Source organism: Mastigoproctus giganteus, chromosome 12 (genome assembly GCF_048544385.1).
Source record: "Mastigoproctus giganteus isolate SK-2022 chromosome 12, ASM4854438v1, whole genome shotgun sequence".
NCBI lineage: Eukaryota > Metazoa > Arthropoda > Arachnida > Uropygi > Thelyphonidae > Mastigoproctus > Mastigoproctus giganteus.
In genome coordinates, this window is record NC_143586.1 from 169886739 (window position 1) to 169901559 (window position 14821).

A 14821-nucleotide genomic window follows, 5' to 3' on the forward strand; every position below is an offset into this window, starting at 1 on the left:
TTTCACCTATCTCTGCTCCCACCTCTGTCAAAACCAGATGGTTCTGTTGTCACTTTGGCCAAGGATAAAGCTGACCTGCTAGCATCCCATTTTTCTTCCAACTCATGTATTAATGATCTTGGTGAAACACCTCCCAACATGCTCCATTCAATGTTTCCTGTGGTCTTCTGTCAAAAGGATGTCAGAAGGATTTTGATGAATCTTGATGCTAAGAAAGCTCCAGGTCCCAATGTTATTTCTTCACTTGTTCTCAAAACCTGTGCACCTGAACTTACTCTGTTCTTTGCTGCCTTTTTTCACTTTCTTATTCCAAAGGCATTTTTCCTTCTGCTTGGAAATTTGCTCATATTCAGTCAGTTCCTAAAAAAGGTGACAAATCCCTCCAATTATCATCCCATTGCAATTACTTCTACTCTTTCTAAAGTAATGGAGAAATCAATTAACTGCCAACTCATAAACTACCTAGAAACCTTTCGTCTGATTATCGATTGCCAGTATGGATTCTGCCAATGTCGATCTACTGGTGATATTCTGGCTTACGTTTACTCATTTATGGGTAAACATAAGCCAGAATATCACCAGTGGATCTTATTTTTATGGACAAATTCAATAGAAAAGTATGGTAAAACACAAGCAGTTGCTCTTGACATCTCAAAGGCTTTCGATTGTGTTTGGCATAAAGGTTTTCTAAACAAGCTTCCATTTTATGGTTTGCAAACTGTTTTTTGTAATTGGTTATCCAGTTTTCTCTCTGATCGCTCACTGTGGGTGATGGTAGATGGCTCTCTGTCTTCTAACTTCTCCACTAATGCTGGTGCCCCCAAAGTTCAGTTCTTTCCCCCGCTCTTTTCCTCTTGTATATTAATGACCTTCTTCCATTGACTGGAAATCCTATCCAGTTTTGCCGATGATAGCACATTGCATTCCACTTTCCATTTTGAAAAATTTTGCGCTGCTCAATCAGCTTCAACTTCTTGAATATCCGCTACCAATTCCTTAAATGCCGATCTCCAGGTAATTCTTCAGTGGGGCAAAGACAACTTAGTTGATTTCAATCCTGCTAAAACTTAGTCTTGTCTTATATCTCGCAAAAAGGATTCTTCTGCTCCTATGCTTATCTTTGGTGACACTCCAATTTCTAGGCAAAATGATATATCTCTTTTGGGGATTACCCTGACTTCTAATCTCTCTTGGCACAAGCACATTACAAATTTTGCTTCCTCTGCATCTAAAAAAACTTGGTTTTCTCTTTTACTCTTGGTGTTACTTTTCTTCCAAACAGCTGTTCACTCTGTACAAATCTCAAATCTGCCCTACCATGGAATATTGTTCCCACATCTGGGGTGTTGCCCCAAAACCTCTCTCAGGCTTCTAGATTCCATTCAGAAGAGGGCAGTTAGGTTAATTAATGACTCCTCTCTAACAGTCTCTTCACTTGCTGTCTCATAGACGTACTGTTCTTCTGAATTGGCTTCTATCTTTCAAAACAGTTCGAACAAGTCCTGTCACCAGCCAACATCCATTTACTGTCCAACTTCAACCTCACAGAACCAACTTTTCATCTTCCTCGTTTATTCATTCAACTGCCTTTTTCTGGAACAAACTTCCTTCGTACGTATTTCCTGAAAATTACAGTCTACAGACATTTAAATGTAATGTCAACAAATATCTTCTTTCATCTTCTCAACCTCCAACCCAAGCACGGTACTGAGTAGTATAGGTTATAATACCTCTTGTGTTTGGGGTTTTCATAAAAAAAAAAAAAAAAAAGTTTATTGTATTTCAAACACACTACTTATCACTGAAATTGCCCCACCTAAATGGACACAATTACCTGAAAATTTGCATTCATATGTGCAAATATTTATGGATGTAAATATTGTACTTAACAAATCTACATTTTCAGGAGTATAGCAAGGACAGTTGATCAGTTCAACAGAATGTACAATAATATAGCTGTTAGCAAACTGATGTAGGAATCCAAAGGTGCTATAAAAGTGTAAACATCAGCAGACAAACAAAATGGTGATGAGTGAATCATCTAATAACTTTAAAGTGAAGTTAGATTACATGCTTTGAAAATGGTCATATCACTGGGTTTTTGGAAGCTAGATGGTTAACATAGACAGTCACTGGTCATTATGGCAGAGGCGTAGCTACAGTCTTTTGCACTATTTACTTTTACTATTTTTTTCTCTCACGTAATTTCTTAAAATGTTAATAAACTCATTTTGAATCTCTCACAATAAATATGAAGGTTCTTTCCTATCAGATGAACGTTCAGTTCTTAAAATATGTTCTTTCAAAACAGGGTCATATTTGATAGCAACTATCATTTCTCTAAAATTTCCTTTATTTGTAGAAAATATGGATTTATCATGTGCACGAGCCACAAATAAGATTACATCTAAAAGCCGATGTAAAACATCTCTCTCTTTCTTTCTTTATCCAGTACTGTCTGATGAATGTGGTTTGTTGAAACTGCAACTGTGCACTTAAGGTTTTTCACTTCTCCAAGCACGAGAGGTGCTGTTCATTACTTTCATGGTTAGAAACCTTTGGGTTTAATTTCCACCAAGTTTTAAATCCCGTGATAAAGTTGGATGTTTCAATTTCTTTATTCTCCAATTAAAATCTTTTGCAGCAAAAACAAAATAAATTTCCCGATTATGGTGAATAAACCATTCATGTTCTTAAAATTTTTCTCTGTTTGGCAGTGTCTTATAAAACCAGCAAGTTAGCTATCAACATTTCCCTTTAATTTTTTCTTCTACTCTTACAACAGTGTCAAAAGGTCCTTCCTTATTTTGAAATATTCACTGCCTTTCTTAATAAAATAAATTCTCGAGTTATCTGGTACTGAGATAGGTCAAAAAAAAAAAAAAAACTGACATTGGAATACTTTAAAAATATGTCTATTTCTTCTTCCTTTTCAGAACCTTCTCTCTGCTCATGTATTTTCACTAGATTCTTCTTCTCCACTAGTGGATGAATATCTTTCTCTATTAGATCCTCTTGAGAAGATGATTCTTGTACTTGCTCTTCTGATTTATCATGCTGAATATCTATTGCACTAAATGTTGAAGGTGTAACATACTTCAACAATGATCCAGACATTGCTTGAATAACTCTATTGCTTTCTTTGCTTTCCTCTGTCAATCTGCTGGGTCGATTTTTCCTCATTTTGTACTTATATGTAGGGACCTATAGAAAAAAAATTCATTAAAAAAAGGAAAATATCTGTAAAATGTAAAAAAAATTAGAAATCGAAATGAAAAATGAGTTTTCAGGAAATACAAGTCTTGCTTGTATACTTTTTATAAATCCACTCTCCAAAAATGTGGTGCTAACTTAATGACTTGTAAGACAAAATTTGTAAAGAAAGAAAAATATGGTTAAACTAAACATGTTTGTAAAGGCTGAATTTGACCCCCAGTTTTATGTGCCTTAATGACATACCAAAAATTTAAACGCAAGTATTACAGTCGCAGTCGGTTAATATAAAAATCAAAGTATTTTGTTGTTAATTAAATTGTGTCAAATAAAAATTTCAACTAACTGTAAATTTAAGTGGAGAAAGATAAATTTTTAAAAAAGTTCTAAATTATTTTGTTTACAGTTAATACTTTCCTTCTCGTATTTTCAAGCATTGACACCCCTTTCTGGCTGGCACCCATGGTGGACCACCCCGGGTGATTTAAGATTACTTTCAACATAATATCTTGCCATTAGTGACAACCAGAGGTGAATGACAATTATAACTGATGGTCCCCTCCATACTATAGGTGTTGGCCCGGTATGTTGATTTCTGGTGTTGGCTGGATTACGTCTATCTGTCTTTGGTGCATCCCTTCAGATGAAGCACATATGGCCACCACTGGATCTCAAACATAAATGATTTATCACAAAATATGACACAATAACATTCTTATCCTGAAACAGCTCTATCTCTACACCACTGCAGACATTGGCAACACTGGAATGGGTTCGGTGGCAAAAGAGATAACGGATGGTGGAGAATGCATCCTGTTTCATGCACTTGTCTGTTAATCAAGCAGACAGGGATGGCATAATGATGCAGGAAATCTGGTGGATTGTGAGAGATCTGTTTCCTGTTGCTGGTCAGTAGATGCATGCAAATTTTCAGGTGTATCAATGATAAGTAGAGTACAATTTCCTGCACTTGTCTGTTAATCAAGCCGTTAATCAATTTGCAAATGCTTGGCCTCATTATTTCAGCAACTAACTTAATATCTAAACATATTAAGACTTAAGTCTATAGTAGGTAAGTGAGGACAGGAATTACATTTTCTGATAAGTGCATTTTTTTCTTTTTTTAGCTTTTTCTGATGCATCTACTTGTCAGAGTCCACTGAGACATCATCAACAGTAAAATCTGTTTATTGGCATAGTGCATAGTATTAGGGTCAGGCGCCACCTGTGGTTTCCCACATCTGCGCCATATGTTCGCTGTGAAGGAATACAGTACTACTGTAAATGCCAGAAAAGTGTTGTGTGTTGTATATGACATATTGCGAGACAAATGTGATTAAAAGTTGTGAAGATACTGTTTATGGCTTCTTTTTTGGAGAAATGATTATTTCATTAATGGTAGCCACCCACGTCAGAAATTTTCAGAAACCTTTCAGAAGAAGTCACTCACATATTCACTTATATTGTAAAGGTACTGCCTTAAAAGGGCAATGTCATGGGATAGTAGCAGCTACTTCTGATGCCATGTGGTGCTCTTGTGTTAGTTTGATGCCAGTGATTCCTAAACTGTGTACCTCAGCAGTTTGGTGTGTCATCACTCTCTTCAAGTGTGCTGTGAGATTAGAAAAAGCTGTTTTACAGATTGAGAAACATGAAGGGTAACTTGCCTTTCCATAGTATCAGCAAAGGGCACCTGTTCAAACAAAACAGCCACAGATTCTTAATATTGAATGTCATGACAGGAGGAGAGACTTCATGGAAGTCTGGGCTGTACATCACAAGGAAGACTCACCATCCCTCCCCACCTAACCTTATTCAGGAATGTTCATAGTTCCTCTCATATGCCCATTGTGCCCCAACAAATCATAGGCTACCAAAATTTAGAAATTAAGTACTTGCTGATAAAAGAAGCAACCAGTCCCCTTAGCATGATGTTATACCCCTATAGTGGCCACAGGATGGAGCTGATCTTAAAGAACAGCAACTGGAAGGGCCATCATCTAGGAACCTACCTATATAACTACAGCAACACATGTTACAAAGGCTCCTCCGTAGCCAGGTGGGAAGGAGCAGCAGTGCATAGCACACGCTTCTTGATTAGACCGGGGTTCGAGCCCATCACCACCAAATACGGAGGATGTGGAAAGGTCAGGGAATGACCACCGCATATCCCGGAGCAATATGGCCTAGTTGCTAATGCTCCTAAAAACCAAATAACAAACAAACAAACAAACATGTTACAAATTTACACAAATCAGGCCTGTTTCCAAAACTGCCCTTTCACAACAGCAAGTGATTTCTTGTGGAACAGATATTCATATGGAGTAGACCCAAGTAGTGCACCTTTTTGAGAGGAAAAAAAGCCAAATAATGTAAGACTTTTCAGCTTTCGGCACTTATTAAACCACAGCCTGGAAAATGGGTTTTGTTGTATGGCTGTTGTTTTAATGTTTTTTGAATTTTTACTATTTCTAAATTTAATCCAAACCAGTAATTCACAATCCACCAAAGGTTATGTAATTTATTGTATTAAAGGTTTTTTTTTTTTTTTTTTTTACATTCTTCAGTCACTTCATGATTGAAGAATGTAAAAAAAAATCGTATGTGTTGAAAGGCACTGTATGTTCTAGTGCTGCTTCATACATAAATCAGATATAAAATCCTTACAAAAATTATATAGAATGAGCATTTATTTTGAATATTAATCCTTATTTTTGCTTCAGTGTTTTATTATTCTTTATGGACATCTGAAGTATCCTTTCAGTTTTTGAGGAAATTATACTGTATTATTAGTACTAATAAAATATCATAATAAATATCATAATCATAAATTGAAATGAATTCATTTTTGAATCTATTAAGACTTAACCTTATTACGGTATAATTTATGGTTATTAAGACTTAACCTTATTATGGTATAGTTTAGGGCTAAAGCCTCAGGTTACATAAATAGTTTAACTAATGTACAAGTTCGTTAGTGCATTTGCATCATTTCTGTACAAGCCAACTACATAAGTAGTTATAAATTGGCATCATTAAGTATATCTCATATTGTGAATACCTTCACGAGTTGCCATGATATTGCACTACCTCGAATAAATAACACTTCACCATAGAAGAAGACTATTATTACTTATTCTCAGCAGATACCATCACCCATACGGCACCATTTCGGAGCTTATTGGCTCCTCATCAGTGGGTGGGCAGGTACCCTGGTGTTGCAATGATATACTTAATGATGCCAATTTATAACTACTTATGTAGTTGGCTATGTACAGAAATGATGCAAATGCACTAACTTGTACATTAGTTAAACTATTTACGTAACCTGAGGTTTTAGCCCTAAACTATACTGTAATCTAAATTACTCCACACTATCAGGCATCTCTCATATTGTGGATTTATACTTCGCAACTGGTTTGTCATCATTGCAACACAGGATACCTGCCCACCCACTGATGAGGAGCCAATAAGCTCCGAAACGGTGCCATATGGGTGATGGTATCCGCTGAGAATAAGTAATAATAGTCTTCTCCTATGGTGAAGCATTACTTATTTGAGGCAGTGCGATATCATGGCAACTCTTGAAGGTATTCACAATATGAGATATACTTAATGATGCCAATTTATAACTACTTATGTAGTTGGCTATGTACAGAAATGATGCTAATGCACATGTTCATTAAGCTTTTATCTTATGTCATTTTAAATATTCTGGATTAAAGGAAATTTTTATGTAAATCTATTCAGTTTCTAATGAAATTAATGGCATGACTGTAGATTTAGTTGTTTTAATGTAAGTAATCACATTTTTTTTTAGGGTCAGTGTTGTGGTAATGAAAGACAAAATGGAGGTGCAGTTATCGAAACTATGTACCACCATGGTCGTGGTGTGTACTCGGGAACATTTTCTGGTAAGTGCAATTCTTTGAGTGCCATTCTTTTTAAATAATTAAAGTACCTGTTTATCTTTTCTCATGAACGAGAAAACACTAATGCTTGATTTCTCTACCATTCTATTAATTGAAATCCACCACAGTTTCAATATTGTTGTAGGCAAGTTACAGTACAGCACATTTTTGTTGACTACAGTCACTATAACAAGTCACCATAACAATGTTGGCATCCAGTGAATGGTATTATATCTGTTTTAATCCAACTTATAGTGACTGACTAACACACATAACAGGGAACAACAATGTAAATCTAGATGAATTTTTCAGTTATCTAAAACAAATCCAATTATATAACCAACTTTAATGTAAGATAGTCTTGAAAGTGAACGGTACTATTTCATGGTCAACCTTTGGATTAGCACATTTTGGCCTTAGAAGCTCTTGTGTCAAAAAAACTCAATTCGAACAACCAAGAGCCATATACCATGCAGTTAGCAGTCAGAGGAAACTATGCATGACTAGTTTCAAATATTGAAAGACAGGCCAAAAGATGGAAGCTTGCATAAAAGGTGCCAGACCCAGTTTAAAACTGGAAAGATCTAGACAAGCGGTTCCCAAACTACTGAGATTTTTTTTTTATTATTATTAGCTATACGGTGCAAGGAAGCGTGAGGCTTATGCTGCACCAGCCAAAAAAAAATAAAAAATAAAATATTCCCGATTTACCCAGAGAGAGAGAGAGAGAGAGAGAGAGAGTCAAAAGTAGAAGGGAATCACCAAAAAAGAGAAAAATGATGATATCCAGCTCAGGACCCTGGGTGTGCCAAGCCCATACTCACCAGATGTTGAGCCCTTGGGGTTAATTTGCGGACCCCTTCGGGACCCACTTCAAAAAAGAAAACCCAGTATGAACACTGGGTTTTCTGAAAAGAAAATTCAAAGTTGAATGTGTGAAACAACTCAACTTTATTTTTATACAAATACATAATAATAACTTTATTTATCATCACTTTGCTATACATAGAATGAATAATTTTAAATATGGATACAATTATATACACTTATCGTATCGAAAATAAGTAATGTTCTATGATAAAGTTCATTGTGATTCTGTCAGTATATATTTTTTAAGAAAATGAACATATGTTACTTGATACCTTCTGAACGTTTCGCAGATCCCCTGGAACTGGTCTGCGGACCCCAGTTTGGGAAATGTTGATCTAGACTAACTGCTTGAATTTCTCCAAACTTTTCCATGGAACTACGCTGTCACCAGTGGATCATCACTGATAGAATTCATATTGTTAATCAAGCATAAGGTTTTTCCAAGGTAGTGTAAGAGGTAATGGTTGACAAATTTCTCCATAATGCTAAATGTTCTCTATTACTAAAAAGAACAAGTAACATCCAATATAATGGATAAAATAAACATTTATGTTATCAGATTTAAATTTATCCAATATTTATTTATTTAGTTCATTAAATATTTTAATTTCAAACCTGTTTTAGTTGGGTGTAACTATACTCTTCAGTTATCTAAAACGAATACAATTATGGTAAGTTAGCCCTGAAAGTGCTAATTTACCATTCAAAGGTGCCCATGAAACAAGATGTTTCATGGGCACCTTTGAATTGGCACATCTTGGCCTTAGAAGTGTGCAAGTGTGTATGTTTTCACACACATTTCTAAGGCCACATTGATTTCATAAAATTACTGAAGCTCAAGGCCTCTGTTAACATTCTTTTGATTCATTGCTGCTCATAGTGTCAGTTCCTACAGTATGCTACTTCATATGGTGTTATTGTGTACCACAGAAGTTTGCAGTAATGGCTTTGTTTGCTGATTACTTATTCACAGCTAGGCTTCTGAGACATTGTGTTTGGGATCATGGACAATTACTGTGATTGTTCATAGTTCATACTTTGATCATGCTCAACTCATTAGAGGTCAGAAACTTGATCAACCACTGAATCCAACCCTGTCTGACAGTTGCACATTATATACGCTGATGGAAAACTTTGCCACAGCTGTGTTCATTGGCCTAAAAATGGCCATTAATCCATGTCACTTACTTGAGTGACACTGATGGCTTTATTTCTTGGAAAGTTCACTTGTCAATCAATCAGTTTAACATATGTGCTGATATGATAGTCTAATAGTAGATTTAACATTTTAGGCCTGAAAATATTCTATTAATGAATGTCACCAGTGATAAACAGCTAAATTACAGAAACTGTCTTGTCTGCAACTGAATTCTTTTTCATTTCACATTTGAAATCAAAGTCTGCAGATGGTCATATGATCATTCTCACCAAAGGATTGATGCTGCGTCAAGGGGGATATGCTGTATACATGGTGAAAGGGTTTTAAAATTTCTTTATTAAAAGATTTAACTTTTATTCCTATATGCAGGATATCACCTTGAGCCATTGGCCAAAATTTGAAAGTGTCTGACTCTTTTAATACCGAGTGAGCATAGTACATAATTTTCATTGCCGAGGAAGTTTTGAGAGTAGAGAGGTAAGTTATTCGACAAACTTTACAATCACATAATCTCTGCCTTTCTACTGAGCTACACTTAGCAGAATCAATAACCAGTCAATATATAAGGGGCATTTGAAAAGATTTTGGCCAGAGTGTGAAAGGTTTATTTGAGGGTCTGGTAACATGTTACTTTTCAACATAGTCCCCTTTGGAGTCAAAACACTTTTGTTGCCAATGTGGCAAGGCATTGATTTCAGCTGCAAAGAAAGTTTTCTCTTGGGAGTGCCCTCCAGAATGCATCCACTACAGCAAAGATGTCATTGTCGGTGGGAAAATGGAAAGAATGTGGGGGATGGTCCAAGTTTTCAAAGCCGCACTTATGCAGTGTAGACATAGCAATGATAGACTTGTGAGCAGGCACACTGTCTGGTGGAACAGGACTCCTCAGCATTTTCTTTTGATGTTTTCACTCAAACACCCCACAAAGTTTGCGTAATATGCCCCTGTGACTGTCTGGCCTTTCTGAAGGTAATCTACTAGCAACACTCCATCATCAGCATCCCAAAAAACCGATGCCACTGCTTGGCCGGCAGAAGGAATTGACTTGGCTTTCTTTGGAGAGGAAGAAGAGCTATGTTTCCACTGTTTGGACTGTTCCTTTGTTTCTGGCTGAAAGTGATGCATTCACATCTCATCCATGGTCACAAACTTTGCAAGAGAATTTTCTGGATCTGCTTGAAAGTAATGCAAATGTTCATTTGACTTGGCTGCTTCTGTGCATTTTTGATCTGCTGTCAATAACCTTGGGATCCATTGTGTTGACACCTTTTTCATATCAAGAACCTCTGTTATTATGGAGTACACATTGTTCGGATGAGATGGTCGAGACTGAACTGTCTCACCTTTACTCATCACCTGATCATTCACGCTGTCAACAACTTCTGGAGTGAGGGACATTGCAGGTCTTCCACAGCATGGGTCATCTTTAAGGCTCTCCCTCCCTCATTTAAATTCTTTTGCCCACTTCTTTTTCAATTTATGTATCCATGTGTGTTGTCTGAGAAACAGTATAAGAATACCATCATCATTAAGTTTACTCGGTTCATCTAAAGTCTTGAACACTTTAGTCATGTATTTTTGCAAGTAGTCAAATGCAGAACGAAAGTCTTTTGTGGTAAGAGTATCCCCCCCTCTTTTTTTTTTTTTTTTTTTTTTTAATTCTTGGCTAATGCTTTTCTCTTCACCCATTCCAAAAGATTCACCTTTTTCTTAAAATAAAACTAGAAACTAGATAACACAAGAAACAAAAGACATAAAAAAAAAAAAAAAAAAAAATTTACCTTTCTTCAGTTCAATCTTATACTAACATTTCAATTGACAGCATTTCTAATGGTGAGAGACTCATTTGTTATTGTGGGTCAAAGGTAGGTTTTAATTAGCTATAATTTTTTAGAAACTTCTTCGGTACTGCCAACTGTTACTGGTAAGGTCAGTAAAATATGTAGCATCACCTACATATTCGGGAGTTATCACTCATTTTTTGTATTATTGGATGAATTGAAGAGCCTCAAGTAGTAAATCTTTCTCAGCAGGTAGAACAAAACAAAGATTTTTCAGCTTGTCACAGAATTCCATTCTGTTTATATCAGAATGGTCACTATTTGTGGGGATAGGGGTCATTCTGATATAAATGGAACAGGCTTGTTATAAATTCATACAATGAATAGCTAAGTCTTCTGGTAGTTTTCTGTTGTATAAAAATCTCCACACATTATAATTGTCATATCTACTGTTCGATTTTGCTTCATCTTATTCACAATATTTTCTTGAAAAATGTCATACCATAAGGTAATCAAATTAGAAATTTTAAGTCCATTAACTGATCTGATAGGCACTGTGCTTTAAGCCTAGTACCAACATCCTCATGAAGTGACTCAAACACTTCATTTGATAACATACAGCTTTCACTTTTCTTATCCATGCAACTTTCCCATTGAGTACCATTTAATATACAATAATGTTATTAAAAAAAATTCAGGTTCACATTCCCCTATTACTTAACACCTTTACTTTCTCCCCTTTTGCCCCATCCTAAAGCCAGGCCTGGCCACAGTTAACAATGAGTTACACATTTTTTCTGGCAGCATATGGCCTCAGTCTAGGGTGAATATTGGTACAACACCAGTACATATAACAGCATTTCAGTGATTCACATGTTGATGACTCTGTCAGGGAAATGGGAAGTATGTTGTGCAAGAAGGATAGGTGGAATAGGACCAGGATATGTCTGCCAAGGGCAAAAGTATATATCATTGTAGAACAGATATCATCTTTTAAGGGCACAAAAGGTGATATTTTTGTAAATGTTGACACTAATAATATTAAGAATAAGAGATCTGAGGACTTACTTAACAAGTAAGGAGCAATGTTGGCAAAAAAGTTGCAAGTTAAGATTGATTTTGAAAATGTCTGCAATTCTGCACAGACACTGTAGGAGGGAGATATATTGAGAGCCTTGTCAATCAGTTCGGCCCTGCAGAGAATGTGCAAGGCTCATGGAGTAGAATTTTTCTCAGCATGGTCTGTACTTGTTAACAGGAGAGACTGTTTTTACAGGGATCAAGATATGCTTGAATAGAAGGGTTGCAAGAATCTTTGATAATGCCATCGAAGCAGTGATAAGTCGGAAAACTGCTAGCTTGGGGAGTATCCCAAGAGCTGCAGGCAGAAGTGAAAATGATTCTTGCAGTGCTACTATTGGTACATACAGCAGCCTGGAAAGCAAGATGTCTGGGATTTCAGGCCCTGCCGTGGTTCATCATGGAACAAACAAATACATTGGCTGGGTTAGGATAACTAAGAGTAAGGATACATGCATGTACACTAATTCTAGGAGCACTGTAAATAAATTTGATAACTTTGTAGTGCTGATTAAGTCATCAAATGTAGACATTAGCATTAGTAGAGGCATATGATGCAAGAAAGCAAGCTTATGCAGCATTAGCCAAAAAAAAAAAACACTCCATTTCACCCCTCTGTTCGTTCCAAATACCTGTCCAGCTCAGCCTTAAATTTATTTAGGCTATCAACTTCCATAACAAAGGATGGAAGTCTGTTCCACCAACCAACTAGCCGCTGGCTAAAGGCAAACTTCCACACATCTATCCTACAACTGTCTTTCCTCAATTTGAATTATGCCCTCTCAGGTGATTATTCTGAGCAAGAGGAAGCATCCCATCCGCATTGAGCATGCTCAAACCATTCAAATTCAAGGCTTTATACACCTCAATCAGATCACCTCGCAGGTGCCTAGTCTCCAGACACTAATCTGCAAAACTTAAGCCTTTCTTTGTAAGAGCAACCCTTTGTTCCATTCGCTAATCTTGTTGCCCTTCTCCGTATTCGTTCCAACAGCTCTACATCCTTCTTAAAATGAGGCCTCCAGACCTGTATACAGTACTCAAGGTGTGGCCTGATGATTGCTTTATACAAGGCGATAATCACCTCCTTATCCCTGCTAGAAAAATTCCTGTATATCATTGACAAGACACCATGAGCTACTCTTGCAGACTGTCTTGCACTGCTCAGAAAACTTCATATCTGCATGCACAATAACCTCCAGGTCCTTTTCATTCTCTACCACTGTCAGTGTAGTACCACAGAGTTGATACGTTACTCTGGGGTTACTGCTTTCCATATGTAGTACTTTACATTTGTCAATGTTAAATTTCATTTGCCGCCTCTCAGCTGATCCACCCAAATTTTCTAGATCCAGTTGCAGTAGCACACTGCCATTACCTGCCAACCTTTGTATCATCTGCAAACTTGGACATTAAACCTGATATACCTTCATCAATATCATTGGTAAATACAGAAAACTACACTGTGCCCAACACCGAACCCTGGGGATTAATCCACAAAGAGCAATGTCCACTGATTACTACTCTCTGTCTTCTCCCACTCAACATCCTTTAATCCATTGTAGCAATTTGACTTTAATGCCATACTGCTCCAATCTGTACAGTAAATCTTCCATGTGCAACAGTATCAAAAGCTTTCCAAAAATCCAAGTATATGATATCAAAATTATTTTTTGCATCTAGTTGCTTTGTGATTACATCATAGTATCCAAATAAATTCATTGTCAGACAAGACTTTCCCTTAATAAACCCATGCTGTGTCTGACTTATTGCTGCAGTGTTGTCTAGATGATCCTGCAATGCAATGCATCTTTAACTAGTGACTCCATTATTTTCCCCAGAACAGAAGTTATACTAACAGGTCTGTAATTACTTGTCACCTTTTGATCCCCCTTTGTGAATTGGGGATACATTTGCACATCTCCAATCCGTGGGGACTTCTCCTGAGTCGAAGGATGCTCTCATAATTATCGCTAAGGGTTTGCTTACTTCCTTTTCCGCCTCCTTTAATATAACTGGATAGATCCCATCCACCCCAGGTACCTTTCCTCTGTTTAACTTCAACAATTTCTCCTCCACTTTGCTCTCAGTTATTACAAAATCATTAAGCTCCCTGTTAGAGTTTAATAAGCCTTCTGTCCTTCACTTCCCTAATGAATTCCTCATGTGTGAATGTAGATGCAAAATACTCAATCAGTTTGTCAGCTATCTGAGCAGGATCATCAACAGTCGAACCAATGATATCAAGTGGACCATTCTGATTCATCCCCTTTCTAGACTTTACATAAGTGAAGAAGTCTTTGCTGTTTTTCTTTTCTTCCTTTGCCTAAGATTTCTTGTAATTTGCCTTCCTATCCTCCTTTGTGACTTGATTATTCACTAGTTCATATCTACCCAAGTTTATGTGTAGCCTGATAATTTATCTGCATCCCATGCATTTTTATTCTCTGCTACAAGTATCATTAGTTCATGACATCCATTTAGGCCTAAAGCTTGAACAGTATTTCTTATTTGTGACAAAAAGCCTAGCAGCTTCCAAGATTTCTTCTTGAATGCTTCCTTAGAATTTGCTGTTAGTAACATCATCAGTTGATCTCATTGTATAGAATTTAAAAACTCTCTGAGACCACTGTAGTCACCTGTATGAAAGCAAAAACCCTTTCCTTTATCCCTGATGGTAGTTACATCTATAAGTAAATCCCACATTAGCACACTGTTCACTGCAGCAAGATCTCTGAAAACTGTGTCAATGGGCTTGAGAAAGGCAGTTGAAGTTTAATATTGATGAATGCAAGGTACTGAACATG

General features: G+C 36.7%; 1 protein-coding gene across 2 annotated transcripts in view; it reads left to right on the forward strand.

The window, feature by feature from the left end:
* The window catches only part of stx (ubiquitin-like domain-containing protein stuxnet), a 151431-nt gene that overhangs the window by 117028 nt on the left and 19582 nt on the right, over positions 1 to 14821 (forward strand). For both annotated transcript variants that reach the window (XM_090386978.1, XM_090386979.1), the window contains exon 5: positions 7034 to 7127. In XM_090386978.1, coding sequence (XP_090243104.1) covers positions 7034 to 7127 — 94 coding nt within the window. The remainder of the gene's footprint in view (positions 1 to 7033; positions 7128 to 14821) is intronic.